General features: G+C 42.5%; 1 protein-coding gene across 3 annotated transcripts in view; it reads left to right on the forward strand.

Annotated features, from left to right (window-relative positions):
- Positions 1-940: 940 nt before the first annotated feature.
- The window catches only part of LOC133004877 (kazrin-like), a 112089-nt gene continuing 97625 nt past the window's right edge, over positions 941-15404 (forward strand). The window contains exon 1 of one of the 3 annotated variants that reach the window (XM_061074420.1): positions 941-1112. In XM_061074420.1, coding sequence (XP_060930403.1) covers positions 941-1112 — 172 coding nt within the window. The remainder of the gene's footprint in view (positions 1113-15404) is intronic. The other 2 variants (XM_061074418.1, XM_061074421.1) reach the window with 2 other exon arrangements.

Below are 15404 nucleotides of genomic sequence, written 5' to 3' on the forward strand. Positions count from 1 at the left end.
GGCCAGGAAACAGCAGAATGTTGCTCAGTCCTTTTTCCTCCCTGCCACTCTGTAACACACCTTCCTTAACCTGAGCCAGACAGTTTGTTTTTAAAAAGCATTTATATTGTAGCTGTCATGCTGCGATGAAAGCTTTGTTTGCATAGCCATCATTGTTTTCTCCTCACAACTGACTCTTTGTCAAACTAATGGTTTCCTTCCCTTCGTCCATGGAGGGAGGTGCATGCAGTATACACAGAGAGAGAGAGAGAGAGAGCGAGAGAGAGAGAGCGAGAGAGAGAGAGAGAGAGTGAGAGTGAGAGAGAGGCTTCAGTGTTTCACTACAGTCTCTTTAAACAGGCTTTTGTGAGTTGTCAGTTCAGTCTCGAACACACAACCCGAGACTATCTCTAAAGGCAGCTGTGTTGAAGACCTCTGACTTCCATGTGCTTATATGGTCTGGCTCATCTCTACCCCCTACCCCCCCCTCCCAACCCCCGACTTCCTCCTGCAAATGGTACAGTCCATTTAAAAAGGGTGCTTGTCATCTCTCAATGCTCTGTGTCCTTTCAACAGTCAGCTGCGGGGAGCGCGCTTCACAGGGGCAGCGCTGACTCTGTAACGCGCACGTGCACGCGCACACACACTCACACACACTCATGCAGTTACGGAACTCTCAGACACACACACCCGCACACTCGCACACTGACACACTCCCACCACACACACACTATCTCCTGAACCGGATTGCCTCTCTCTTCTTTTACGCACAGGACAAACTGCTCTGAGGATTTAACTTGTCTTTCTAGGGAGCGAGATCACACAGAGGAGGGACAGAAGAGGGATTTTATTTTCTTTGGGAACGGGGTGGACACCTCTCTCCACGGGGAAATGGTCAACTTTTCAGCATGACACCCTGTCTGGATTCCCCTCTCCCCCTCAGGCAAAAATCCTGAAAATGATGGATGACAACAAGCAGCTGGCCCAGCGCATCGACGGGGCCATCCAGTCGGCCAGCCAGGAGGTGACCAACCTGCGCTCCGAGCTGAGCGCCACCAGCCGCAGACTGGCCGAGCTGGGAGCCACGGACTCCTCCGTCAGCATGCTGGAGACCCGGCAGCACAACCACAACGGTAAGAGAGGAGGAGAGGAGGAGGAGGAGAGGAGGAGTGGAGGAGTGTACAGTGCTGCGAGAGGCTGGGAACATGTGGAGCATCGGCGCGCAGGGGCTGATGCGTAAAGATGTTGCAATGTGCGCCCAAGTGTTGCTGTCTGTGTGCGTGTGTGTGTGTGTGTGTGTGTGTGTGTGTGTGTGTGTGTGTGTGATGGATGATGTGAGATTGAGAAAGCTCGGGCTCATGCCTCAGTGTCCACATTGGAAAGTGAGTGAATGAGCTGGACAAAAGAGGTGAGGGGTTTCTGCCGGCTTGTGTCCACTCTCAGTTCTCCCACAAATCCTTTCACATGTTGAATAATTAACCTCCTGAACCTCTGAGGGCTGAGGGGGGGGGGGGGGGGGGGGGGGGGGGGGGGGTGGCTGCACTTTAGGAAAGGGGCAGAGTGGGTAGAGTTACAGCCTCTTTTCACTGCTGGGCACTCTGGCTGCTGGTTCCCTTAACTGGGCAATGGATCTGTGCCTCTTGAGCATGAAGGGAGAGGGGGCTGGTTTAAGGGTTGCCGTGGGTTACTGTTACCAAGAGCTGTTTGAATGGCTGCCCAGTCTGTAGAATGCTGCCCTGTGTGTGTGTGTGTGTGTGTATGTGTCTGTGTGTCTGTGTACACTGCAGCTGCTCCGTTTGCCCTTTCCCAACTTTTCTATACCCAGTCGGACGCACAGATAGGGGAGAGATGTGTGGATTTTGCATCTGCGGACATGCACAAGCACAGCCCACTTCATAAGCATGTGTAGTATTTGTGCCTGTGCGTTTCCGTGTCCTTTCAACTTCTGGCACACACGCACTCTCCCGCTGTTTCCATAGCAGTCAGCTGATAGGATGTGTTCCATCATGGCTTTGGCAGCACTCTGAAACCACATCTCTCTTTCTCTCTGGTGCTCCCAAGATCAGGCTCAGTTCAGTTATTTCCTCTGTGTCATGTTCACCAGGAAAAAGTATTGGCCAACTGTACATTTCCAATGACAGTCATTAAGTCCTCAGTTGACCTCTGTAGTGGTCTTTTAACAGGGAACATGTGACTGCAGGCTCATTCACACAGCGGCTCAGCAGCAGTTTGGTCATGCGTCAGCATTGTTTTCAATGGAGTTCCCCTGTCGCTTTGTTTTTCAGATATTTCTCTCTGTTTACATGTGCGCCTGTGCCTGCCGGTATCCCTTTAACCCTGATGCGTGCTCACGCTCTTGCTGTTTCCATAGCAGTGTGTTTGCCAGTGTGAGTGACGACAAGCATTCCTCTGGGAGCGTTTGAGCAATGATGTCATTGTCCCTTGTCGCTGCCTCTCTGCTCGGCTGAAGTGATGCCTGAGATGTGCATGTTCAGTGGTGGAATCAAATTCGTCTGCAGAGTAGAGTCAGAAAAATTCACGTCAGCGTCCCAGTGACTGCAGGAAAGGACTGTCTGACTGACTGCTGTGGTCTCAAAGTGTTTCTGGATTGATGCACTTTCAGAAGCTGACACCAATCTGTATACTTCTCGCCCTGGATGTATTCTATCGGCCATAATTGTCTTGAAATACAGTGTCTAGTGGTGCTGGGACATCAATCACTGACACACACCCACATCCCACTGCTACTGAAGGTTATGGATACCGAATCCTGCTTTTGTTTGGCCTGTATATCTTCCCCTTGTCATTGTGTTTCTGTCACTTGGTCTTTTTTCCGCATATCCCCTCCTCTTGCTGTCTTTTCTCAACCCCTTTTCTCTTTTCCGGGCTGTTCTTAACAAGCCTAGGGTGTATAATAGAAATGGCTGGGAATAGGGGGATTAGGTAATTTATCACCAGTGCATGTGTTGGGAGGGGAGGTGTGAGCTAAGGGTCGCTGGTTCACTGCACAGCCGGTAAGAGTCCTGAGGGAGGCTGTCTTGGAAGGTGCTACATGGCACTTCACTACGAGCAGCAGTAACCTCGCCAGTAGGCTAGCTTTTCTTAATTGCATTTCTACTGCCTGGGGGATTGAATCGCACGTTACATAAATATGAGTACTTCCTTTTTTTTGGTGGCTAGGTCTATCAGTGTTTGACGTAATTGTCTCGAGCCCAGTGAAGGTTAATTCAGTGGAAGTGGATTGACCAGCCTCGGGTTTGTTTAGGCCAGTGACAAAAACTGTTGGTCTTTAAGTCATATTGTTATTTTTAACAGGGTTGCTATAAATTACAAATATCAATATATTCAAGTAAGAAAAAGGCACTGCAAACAAATTAACTTCCAAAACAAATGTTCTAAATACATAAATCATGTCCAGTAGGAAGAAGTGAATACTTATGGAGTCCTTCCCTGGTTTAAGAACGGATTGGATCTGTGGCCTTGGCAGCTAAATTAATGTATGGACCAATGGGACTGTCTGATTAAAAATGGATGCATTTCAACAATTTAAAATGTTTTGATAGTGGGTTATCTAACATTATTGGTGAACCTAATTAATCTAACCTAATGTGTAAGCAATGTAAAGTGAAGCAAAATTCTGAAGTGAGGCAGAAGTGTTTATTTTAAATCTTTATTTTGGAGGGGTATTTATATGTGTGTACTTCTGTCAATTAAAGCCACAAAAGCATTTGCTTCAGGCTCTAAAGCGAATTGAGAGTACAGCGCTATTTTTGGCTAATTAAAATGTTAGTGATACAGGCATCTTGCATATTATCTGGGACTGTATGATGATACATTTGTTTTGTTAAAAACAAAAAAATGGTGTCACAAAACCTCAACGCTGCTGCTCCTAAGTGAATAACTGATCCATTGCTCAGGAGCCTATACACCAGGCTAGTAAAATGGATTCACTGGCCAACTGGGCTAGTTGGGAAAAATATCACATTGCACTGCGGAGATTTGCTCACAACTGTCTCAAAAACATACACAAGAGGGAGCCTCCACATCTCTCCCTCAAACCAGGCAGATTCTCACTAGTACCTTTATGTGGTCGGTCATCCACTTCCCCCTGGGTTGAGGTGGACTACATTTAGCTTTGTGCCTGCTTATATTGAGAAATGCTGAATAGTCGTAAAAGTGGTCCACAACATCTGCCTGTGGCCACTTTCTCTTTGTGTTTGGGAGAGGATGTAACATCCAGCTCCGCTCTGAAAAATCGTGAGGTGAATGATGACCCTGCTTCTCATTTTTACTCATTCTTCCCTTTTTATTCCTCTGTGATGACCTTTATCTAGAGATATTTCTTTAGATGCCTTTTACTCTACTTTTATAAGGTTTTAAATCATGGTCATAGCGTGCAAAAAGCTTTTTATTCTCATAACATTAAATGCTTATTACAGCCCATTTTATAGATGTGCATACGTTCCTTCCATATAGTTGGTACAGCACAAGACTTCAGCTACTGAAGTCAATCTGCACTGTGGTGTGCAGAAAACAAGTTGGTTTTGTCTTTGTATTCTACACAGTATCTGAATTTGTGCAGTGCAAGTCCAAAATCAACAGCAGTGTTACAGATGGTCAAACTGTTGTTCAAACCCACTCGAAATGAGACACTTTGCTTGCTAGCTGCAATAGCTAACGAGTTAGATAGCATACAGTTAGATAGATCCATTCCACATGTATTTCCTTACATTATCATAACAAATCTTTAATTTAAAGCTCATTTCAATAGATAGTACTATATAGTAATAGAGTTCTGCACCTCTTCCAACCCAGATATTTCTCACACATTGTCAAATCCTTGGTTTAATTCCAATAGAATCGTGTGAGAATTGCTGACGTGGTGAAGGCAAAGTGAAATCTTGCTAACATAGAAAGCTAACAAAGTCTAGAAGTCATATTTATCTAGCTAAAAGTGATTCAGGGACATAAGCTTACTTTTGTTCTTTTCTCAAACTATAATTAGGTCTCAGTTCTTATGCTTCATGAGGGACAATAAACACGACATTAGTAGAAATAAATAAATAAATGCAGGAATAAATAATTAAACACATAAATACATGAGAAATAGATACATTTGGTGATGAAAAAGTCTGTTCACGTATCTTTGTAACACTTCTAGATAATGCAACATTTTCCGCAGGTTACCCTCTTGTGCTATTTTCCACTGAGAAATGTTGATGGTAGAAGTTCAAACTTACTAATGCAGCTTTAATGGATCCACTCAATACTTTCTCAGTCTTTAGCACTTTTACGCTTAGTTGGATTTCCCTGATCTGTACAGAGCTGACTCTGCTCTGCTCTGAATTCGAGAATAAGGCAGTAGGAAGGTTTAGGATAATTCATTGGATGCTTTTCTGCAGCTGATTGTTAACCACCTCTCATGAGGGATAATACTGTTTGTTTATTCAGCATTTAAAGGTCATGAGAGAAGGTCATTCCTGTTGCTTTTAATGACTCATTCATTCTTGTAGTTGTGTCCGACAGTATTTGAGCCAAGCATCTATAAATTACACAACACAAAGGGCATGTTTTTCTATCTGAAGCTCATCAACATGTTTTATATAATGTCAGGGTGATCATTTGAGTTAAACACAGACTTTATCCCCATGATAATTAAAGAGACAAAATTCTATTAATCTAGGAAAGGGTATGCAGAAGATCAAGAATGAATTAGGCCTATTATATAATTTAGCATGGAGGATTTGCTGTCTCTATACAGTATTAATGAGCAGACAAGCTCTGCATCTTAACAGGCTGCTGAGACTACAGGTAGTGCACCTTAATTCTGTTCCCCGAAAATACACCGTGGCTATTGACATTAGATATTAATCAGGATTATGGATATCAGGAGCTTATTTACTGGAAAAGGTTCCATTACTTTAGACCACCATCTGCACAGTGTGGGTATTGGCTGTTTCTATTTGGTTTAACTCGTATTTAACAAGCACCTTAAAGTGAGTTGTGTGTCCCACACCTCTCACACACTGGCCCCGCATGCAGTCTAAAGATCGATACTGTATTGTGATGGCCAGCCATTTATCAATGCAGGATTTTGAAACCAACAGCGAGAGGCTAAGCTTTGCTTCACCAGCTTTGTTGACGAACCCAGGGGGATCTTACAGAAGAAGCAACAAATCACTGCCTCCTCTGGTAAGTTTGTGAGCATGAGGGAGTTCAAAAACTGGGATCATAAATGTCCAAGATCCTCCTTTTACTCACTGTAAAGCAAACATGCAAACAGAGCTACTTGCTACCATTGACTTCCCAGGCTCACTAAATCCCCTTTAACACAAAAATCCCACCAATATGGTGTTTGTGTCTTCAGTGTGAAAGGATGCAGTCAGCATATATTCAAATGGTTTTGCAGTAGTCACAGGTATTTATCAGCTGCATCTCTGATAGGTAGTGATGTAAACATGACATGACAGAAAAGCAGTATAGATAATGGATGGATGGTTGGATAAGACTGCCTTAATTTTTGCCTCTTTTCCGCTGGCGACTGGTCGAGGCAAAAGCTGTCACAAAGGCTTCTCACCTCCATCGGTAAAATCCTGCACTTCTTTGTCATTTCAGCCCCAAATTCCATACTTCTCTGGTATCGTTCAGTTGGTGTTCAGTAACTGAGGTAAACAATTTAAAAAGTAATCCCCAGAGTCACTGGCCTCCACGCTGCTATGCACTGTATATTTCCCTTTTTTCTGTCACGGTCAACCTCATGAGCGTGACACACCAGGAAGACGTTTAAGGCATTTCAGTGAAATCACTTTGCTGTCTGATTACAATTTTTACACCTGAGAGCTCAGGAGCCTTAACATTCAATCGTCAGAGTATTAAAGCGATTCTATTTGGACAAGAAGTGCTTCATTAACATTGAGCAGATGTGATTGGACATTTGTATTCCTCCTGTTCAGGATGTGCACGATCATACCGGGTCATGTGACATGCACTCCTAATTCCTACACTATAACAATCAATCAATATACAGTTTTGTAACGCCTGCCTCTGTACATGGACTATGTTGCAATCAATTTTACCTCATAACAGCTTCTGTACCATGTAGAAGATGTAATACCAGCCTCAACATGTATATGTAGCTGTCTCTGGTTAATTTCCATTTAAGTTTATCTTAGCTCAAAGTTACACCTGTTTTATAAGCAAGGACTTTATTCTTAACTTTGATCTATATAGATTCTAATAAGAGAGTGTTTTTGATAATTTTCAATTCAATTCTCAGCTATTTGAAAATGTCAACAGGTCTTCACATGTTGTGTTCAATTAGGGTAATGTATGGTAACGTAAGTGCTCTTTGGTTTATATCTGAAGAGTTTTGCTTCAAATGCGACTTCCTTCTCATCAAGAGCAGGATTTAGTGCTCAGTAAATTACGTTAGACTGCACATATGTTTATGAATACATATCAATAGCCCTGAAAATGTAATAAAATTGAATTATTTCAGATAACTTTGATAATATATAAGGTTTGAAGGAAATATCTATTTTAAATATAGCTTTTTAGGAATAATATATAACAACACATAGGAAAAGATGTTTTAAACCAAGCTCTATGTGTTTTTGTTTTACTCATTATCTTGAGTTATTTGCTGAGCACATGTTCATAAGTCAAACACTGAAGCTCTCAAGCAAAGATACCGTTTCAACCATTGTTTTGTTTTAGTATGGAGCTGTGGTCCTGTCAGACACACATCAGACTCACTGAAGTGTAGCACGTCCTCACATAGATTACAGGTTTTTCCATGAATTGCATTTCCTATAGTCTTTTGTCTGCTCACAACAATGTCTGGAGAAACCTGAAATTTTGCAACATCTAATTACCTTTGTACCCGTTTACACTGCTTTTCATTGATTTGATGGTGAAAAGCCGCCGCCACTCAGAAGGCCTATTGGTTTAGAATGGCTGATAGATGACTGAGAAACAAAGAGACAAGTAGACAGGAATGATACCACAGGGTAATGCAGTCATTTAAAAGAATGCGATGAGGTACCTCAAGCTGTGAAAAGGTCACAAACTATAATGAAGTGTTGTTTTCTCGATGGAGATGGCTATTGAATCCCTTTCTTTCTTTGGCAATGAGGAACTCAATGGGATGTGTAAGGTGAAATGATAGCCGTCCTCAGGTTTCCTGTTTATGGCTCGTTTTATGGTCATTTATTTGACAAAACTTAACCAGCAGATGGCTAGTCATCAAAGCCATCTTGAAGAGTGAAGCATAAAACTGGAAATGGCACAGCTGCCTTTGTCAAACTTCATTTAGCTCCTCTCCCGGCGCTTCCGAATAAATCCCAAGTTTTGAAGGATTCACATCCCACTGGAGATTATATTTCAATGGAATGACCCGTGTTTGTATAATTAATAAGGCAGAGACCTGAACATGTGGTTGGAGGCAGTAAAGCATGTGAATGATGAGTGATGTTGGTCTGTAACCATATGCTTAAAGGTCATTCATTTACATACACATGTAGTCATCTACTGAGTGAGTGGGAACCTTGTGAAGATTGTAGAATGCACTGGAAATATGGGATGTGGTTTCTTTAAGGCTTATGTATGCAAATGCCATGTTCTTGTAACAAACACACACATGACTTCCGAGGACATTACATGGACTTACATTAATTACAACTTTAACCGTATACTACTTGCCTAACCCTAAACTTAATCTTAATTTGAGTGTTACATTAACTATAAAATGTAATGATTTTTTGTTATGGGGACTTGTTTTTTGTCCTCATAAGGAAGTCAAATCCCCTTAATGTGCCTATGTATACAGACGTAGGTTCACACAATGATAAAATACCTGCACCACATACACACTCGCACAATCATTGTGAGGACTTCACCTTGACTTCCAGTCTTTGCGGACATCCTAACCAAAACCTTTACTCCAACCGTGAGCAGGACCTCAGAAATGACTTTTTGCCTCATTAGGCACAGGCACTGGTCCCCATTAGGTCTGCTGGTCCTGACAAGGTCAGTCTTTATGTCGGAAAAGGTCCTAAATAAGTAGCAAAAATGAGTACACAAACACACACACATATATTGACATACACTTCTCTGGTATGGTCATAAGGTATTGATCAGGGAAATAAAGTATTTTCCCCAGTCAGTCAGTCAGTCATTAGGTACCAACAAACCTTGATACGCCAGCAGCAATTATTTATTTATCTATCTCTACCTGAATAGGCAATTTGATGCCCTTCATTGCGTTTGGATAGGTCAGGTCCACAGTGTATATCGGATGTTTTGGGCTGATCACAGTGTGCATTAATGAGTTTGACCGGCTCTCGGGTATGTAAATTTATGTTGCCCTCTGTCCTTCAGCCTGCCTCGCCCGAGAACGGATGCTAACAGCACTCTCGCACATCGGCAGCAGATGGCATGAGCGAGTGTGCTCCACAACCGGTGACATTGCACATATTCAGACAGAGTTCAAATGCTGAGCCGTGTCATGTGGACGCACAGGGCTAAAAAGAGGAGAGGGGAAAAAGCTTGACGCTACAATCTGAATGTCACCTTCCTGCAGAAAGTCATCCCCCAGAGGATTTTTAATATTCTCTAGCTCCATGAAGGTGACAGGCCACTGTAATGGATAGTGCTCCATCCGGATAGACCACTGTGAACAATAGTTAATGCTCTCATTAAATTGATGGGAAGCTTCATTAGTGGATGATGGTGGGTGGTGGGTATCATTGTTTTTATACTACTTCCACTAAGATCCACCATTAGTTTTTAGATGGCCCTCTGCTGTATGTTTGCCTTAGGCTCCAGCTCAAACACATCAGAAGAAACTTGTTCATCCAGATCACGTGGGCGAGAACCGTTGGTAACTCTGTCACTGTCGGTGATCCGGTGATCATAAAGGAAATAAAATGGGAAATTAGATCAGCTTAATATATGTAAGGCTGTACCGCAATTACATAGGATGGAACTCTGGTGTAAAAATCTGCAGCGTGGACACTGACATGTCTGCTCAGCGGCCCCCGGAGAATGACTCCTAATCGGCTGAGATAGGAGATGAGAAAAGCGTGTGCTCGTCAGGAGCGGAGCCCCCCCAGTGGTTTCTGAATGATACAATGTGACGGGGACTGAGAGAAGAGGAGAGAACTAGGGAGGGGGGTCTGCTACGTGGGGCTCCTTAGATTTTTGTCCACGATTATTCAGAATGAGGTGCAGACAGATGATTGGCTCAAATTTCTGAAAGTGGTAGAATGTAAATCGTTTTCTGTTCTCTATTCCATTTTTGTGCAACTGGTGTTGTGCAATATATGTTTGATATTAAACATTGAATTATATTATCTATATTATTCCACAAATCTCTCTCTGTCTGGTGCTTGCATATCTTGAGAACCGTTCATCTTACTGGCTTCACAGTTGGTATGTGTAGTGTCAAGACCCCAAGGAAGTGCAGTGTCGAATTTTAGTGCAGTTTGGACATAAGATACATTCAATACTAACACGATGACCAGCGCTCTGTATAGCAGCAACTGATTCTGCAGTTCTGGGTTCCGTGTACTGAGTCGATCTTCTCTGAACTTTGAATCAACAGGTGAACAGTTCTTTGAGCAGCTGTGGTCACTTCAGACTCCAGCAGCGAGTCTTTACTCACTGCAGTTCAATTACTGCAGGTCACAGTTTCAGGAAGAAAGCTGTAACCAGCATCACCACAGGCCAGGCTACCATCCCATCCCATAGAGGCATTAGAATTGTACGTTTGATTGATGATATATCAGTGCCGAACTGTGTTCATCTTCTACTTCTACAACAGGGTGTTAATTTTGGCCCCTGGCAGGGGGCTGCAGGGTGTGTGCAACCCAAGCTGATGAGGATATTTTGGGAACAGGTATGGCCGAATAGAATTACCGCATAGCTCTGCAGAGGCATCGCTCTACAGACACATGTGCTGGTCCCGGCTTGGATTTCTCTTTGCACACATTCCACACAATCATTTAGGAGCCAACACATAGAGTTGGATCTCGGATCAGTGATTCTGTAAAGCCTGTGTCAGACCAGTCAAGAGAGCTGTGAAGGTGTTTCAAATTTTTTTTTGTTGTTGTGGGGCATTGCCTTGAAATTGCTTCATTACTCCTCAAAAGTGATGTCATGGTTTTGGCCTAAACTAGTGACGTTCAATTCTTACAGACGAAGAGCGTAGAGGTACCGGAGCACAGCTGCTACTAACAGAGCTATTTGAGTATTAAACACTCCTGTCCACCTCCCTAATTTTGTACTTGACATGCTGGAATGATGCCCTTAAATCTTGTCAGTGGTGTTGAGCTCAGATAAGTTCACAGCTGAGATACAACGAACAACAGTTTCCCTCTTCTGCTCGGAGGGAAGGCAAAGGGATACGTGTTAAAAATGTGAAAGCAGGAAGAATAGAAGTTGCTTGTCTGACTCTTGAGGAAACAGATAAGGTGCCAAAGAAAAGACGGGTGTTTTGTTATCTTGTCCAGCAGCTGCCTATCTGATGCTTGTTTCAAAGTTTCCAAACGATGAAAGCCAAGTTAGCAACATTTATTCACTTTCTTTCTATCTTGCCTCTCGTTTTCTCTTCGAACTGTATCAGCAAACATCGCACATAGACTCAAAGCTGTCTCTGTTTATTTGAGTCAGTTAGCCAGGCTGGACTGTTGTGAATATGACTGATGATCCCGCCTGCGATTGTCCATCTATCAGCATGCAGGCTGTCCGGCCAGCTGGTATCTGCTAGGTTGGAGAGGCAGATTGGGCAAGCCTGGGTGTCACAGCGGTGGCAGGTGGGGCCGGCCATCAGGTACCGTAATGCCCACTGGCACAGACCGTCTCGGCCGTCTCCCAGTCAGGCTGATGAAGAAGGGACAGGGCGGAGGGAGGGAGGGAGGCATCTTGAGCCGTGCGTATGCCAGCCCTGACAAATTGGATAAAGCCTCCAGTGGATAGGGAGGGCAGTGCCAGTGTGAGGCTGACATATGAGGAGGACTGGCACAGGGGATGGAGTGAGCATCGGATGGGAAGGGTGTGGGTGGCGGAGAACAGATGTTGTTGTCATCACAACCCTGGCGTCATGCTGAAGGAGGGGAACCATTTCTTATGTTAATAGTGTTAATAACAGACAGATACACACATATACAGACCAATAAGTTGTGTGTTTGTGTGTGTACGAGAAGACCTGCCCCTCCACAACAAGACCAAAAAAATACTGTCTATGGTGTTATTTTCACACGTACACAATGTCTGTCCAGGGATACTCTTCATCCTCTCCCTCATTAGTTTGTTTCACTTGTCATACACCATATTTTTGCCTTTCTGCTCCCGTTATGTTGCATGAAAAATGACTTGAAAGCCATATTCTATCTGCTGATGCATTTCCACTTTAAAAAACTTGCAGTGTCAGTGTAGCTGCTCTGTTCTTTCCACCAGAATAACAGATGATACAGGATACAGCAATCTGTGCAGCTACTGAACAGCGAAGATTACAGAGATTCAAAATGTGATAATTGATAAATTGATATTATTATCGTAACTTATGGTTACTTATGGTCCATGTAACGTTTATCAATTTGATTATGCATACAAAAAATGACAAAAATACATAATTTTAAAATCATGTAGTATGTTTTCCTTATTTATTTCCTTATTAAATTTAAAATATAATACATTCTTATTCTGGACATATTTAAAATATAATAAAAACAAAATGAAAAATAATTTAAAATGGTTTTATTAAATTTTACACTGTTGTAGTATTTTTTCTTTAAATTCATAATCGGACTTAATCATACATGGAATTAAATCAAATATTCACTTTGCTGGTAAGAGGCTATGATTACCAGCCAACCAAAGAATTGAAGTTCACTCATTCGACCAATCCAAGCAAAACAAAAACCAAAACAGGTGGCTAACTGTTAAAATAAACTACAGGTGTGCATTAGATGCATTCTGCATCATTATGTCGGAACTCCATTAGCAAGCTGAAGGAAAGCGCTGCTCATTTACACCAAAGTAAAGCAATTACAGATTTTCTCACAGATGGTTTCACCTCACAAAAGCGAGGATTAGCTCCAATGTATTTCCGCAGTCGCAGAGACTTGCCCTTACTTGTCAGCTTACAGTCTGCTGTATGCTGCTCATACATGAGGAAATGTTTATTCCGATTGATTTACTGGCTGGACATTTCTCAGTGTCTGTACCTCAGTAGCCTTGTTGGCACACAGAGATCAGTATTTGACTCACCCTACTTAAGAGTCTCTCCTGTCATCGTCTTTCATTTTATTGATCGGATAATGCTGCAATGACCAACTCTGTGGTTCACTGTAGTGCAGCTTTCATTATGTAATGAAGTCATTATACAGGCTGTAAGATGATACTAGATGATTTGTGAAGAGCAAACTCTGTGCACGCTCCCTGCATTGCTGATTGACTTCAGAGGCAGTTGAATTGATCGTCGGGCGGCTGGTCAGAGCAGCGTGTCACGATACGGGCCACGTGATTGGCCTCTTAGACCAAACAAGTTAGGGTGTAAGTTTATGGTCGATGCATCTAAAGGCATCATTTGACTCTCATTGAGCTGACTCGAGCCTCATCAATAGATCACATGACCTCCAAACTGAGGATGCTATGTCCTCACACAGTCATTAGACCGTGTTCGATGTGTCACCGTGCCTGTTTAAGGCCAATCGAATCTTTCACTGCAGGAAGCTGCCTGATCAAAACGCAGGAAAGGAAGCAAACAACAACTACAATTTGTCTGAGTAAACATTTTATATAATTGAAATATTGATTTAACTCTATTTTGTATGTTTACACCATTAAATCTTAATCGTAAAAATTTGACCAAATCGGAGCATGATACTATAAACCTGGGAGTGGATGGCAGGGTTGATAACAAACAGCAGTGATTTAATGATGAGTTTACTCATTGCTGGAAGTTTCTGGCATTCAGCATTGGACATTCTGGCTGACGCTCTTGTATACAAAACTGCAAACTTTCATTTTTCACTCAGAGAGGGAGAATGGTGCTACTCGTGTGTGAGCAGTGTTTCTGGCACCTTATATGCTCCTGTCAAATTATCTCAATGTAAAAAACAAACTTTATATTGGATATTCTAAAGCATTATATTTTGCTTTCTGCTCTCATTTTTTATTATTTTCTCACTGTGTTATATAAATAAAACTGAAATATTCCTGTCCCTCACATGCTAGCATTTTGTTGGTTGCAGCCAGACACACAAAAAGCTGTAAATTACTTTCTTAAGCATGAGGCAATGAAAATGTTTCTTAGCGCAAGAAAAAAGAAAAAAAACTCTGCAAAGTGGTGGCTTGTCCTATTTAGGAGTTCTTATCTGCAACATAACAAAGGGACAGGTACCGACAGCTGCTCCGTCAGTCTACCAGTAGTCATGGCACTTCATCTTTCTCGAGCAAAGAGGCTTTGTCTTGTATATCCCATCCAAACAAAGAGAGTTCAGCCAGGGTTCAGAAGGAAGTTGGGAGGGAGAGCGAGGTTCTCGTCAGCTACTCACATCCCACCTTTTGGGTCTTTCTACTCTAAGCTATGGGTTTGACAGCTGGTGGGTTGCAGATACAGTATGTGGGGGAGACATTTTTCCTCCTACCAGCCTCTATTTTTTATGAAGCAAGTGTGCTGTAAAAGAGGATTTGTCATCTTTCAGTGAATATCAAGACAAATCTTCGACTCAGCGAGCCCGAGGGGAACACTTTTGCTTATCAAAGATTCATATGGTGTAAGAAAGGTTGTTCAGTCCACAAGGCCAATGAAATAAAATACCCATGTGATACAGTTTTTTGACAGAATAAGACAATTTAGAAATGGTGCAATGGCGAATCACCACTTTTTGATGTAAGACAGTTAAGTCAAGTAAGTAATACTGGCTGCAAAGCCCAATGAAATGTCATGTGTACATGAGACCGTGTCTCCTAGTGATTATATATAATGTGGCAGCCCAACATATTCTAATTTGTCCTGCCGCAGTCATTCTGAGCATAGTCCTATAATAACTTCAAAGATGCCTAACTAGGTGTGTGCAGTTTCATTTGCGTGCTTGTCCATGCTGTTGCGTTACCGTGTCCATACAATTTTTACCATCTACGCAGAGAGTCAAACCTCATAGTTTCGGCTGAATTTGTGGCATGCAATGCAGTTGGTTCTCTCATACTAGAACTTCTCTTTCACTCTTTAGCCTGTGTAACTGACACTCGGCATATGTTGGGCACGCCTGTGCATCCCCTTACCCGCAATAGGTTAAAATAATTCTGTGGGAAATGCTGTGAGAGCAGAGCACACACGAAAAAAGAAAAAACAAACAATCCAGTCACCACCATTAGCTCACGCAAAGATTACAGTGATGTGCTCAACGTCAATGTTGGAA

This window comes from Limanda limanda, chromosome 7, assembly GCF_963576545.1.
Source record: "Limanda limanda chromosome 7, fLimLim1.1, whole genome shotgun sequence".
Lineage (NCBI taxonomy): Eukaryota > Metazoa > Chordata > Actinopteri > Pleuronectiformes > Pleuronectidae > Limanda > Limanda limanda.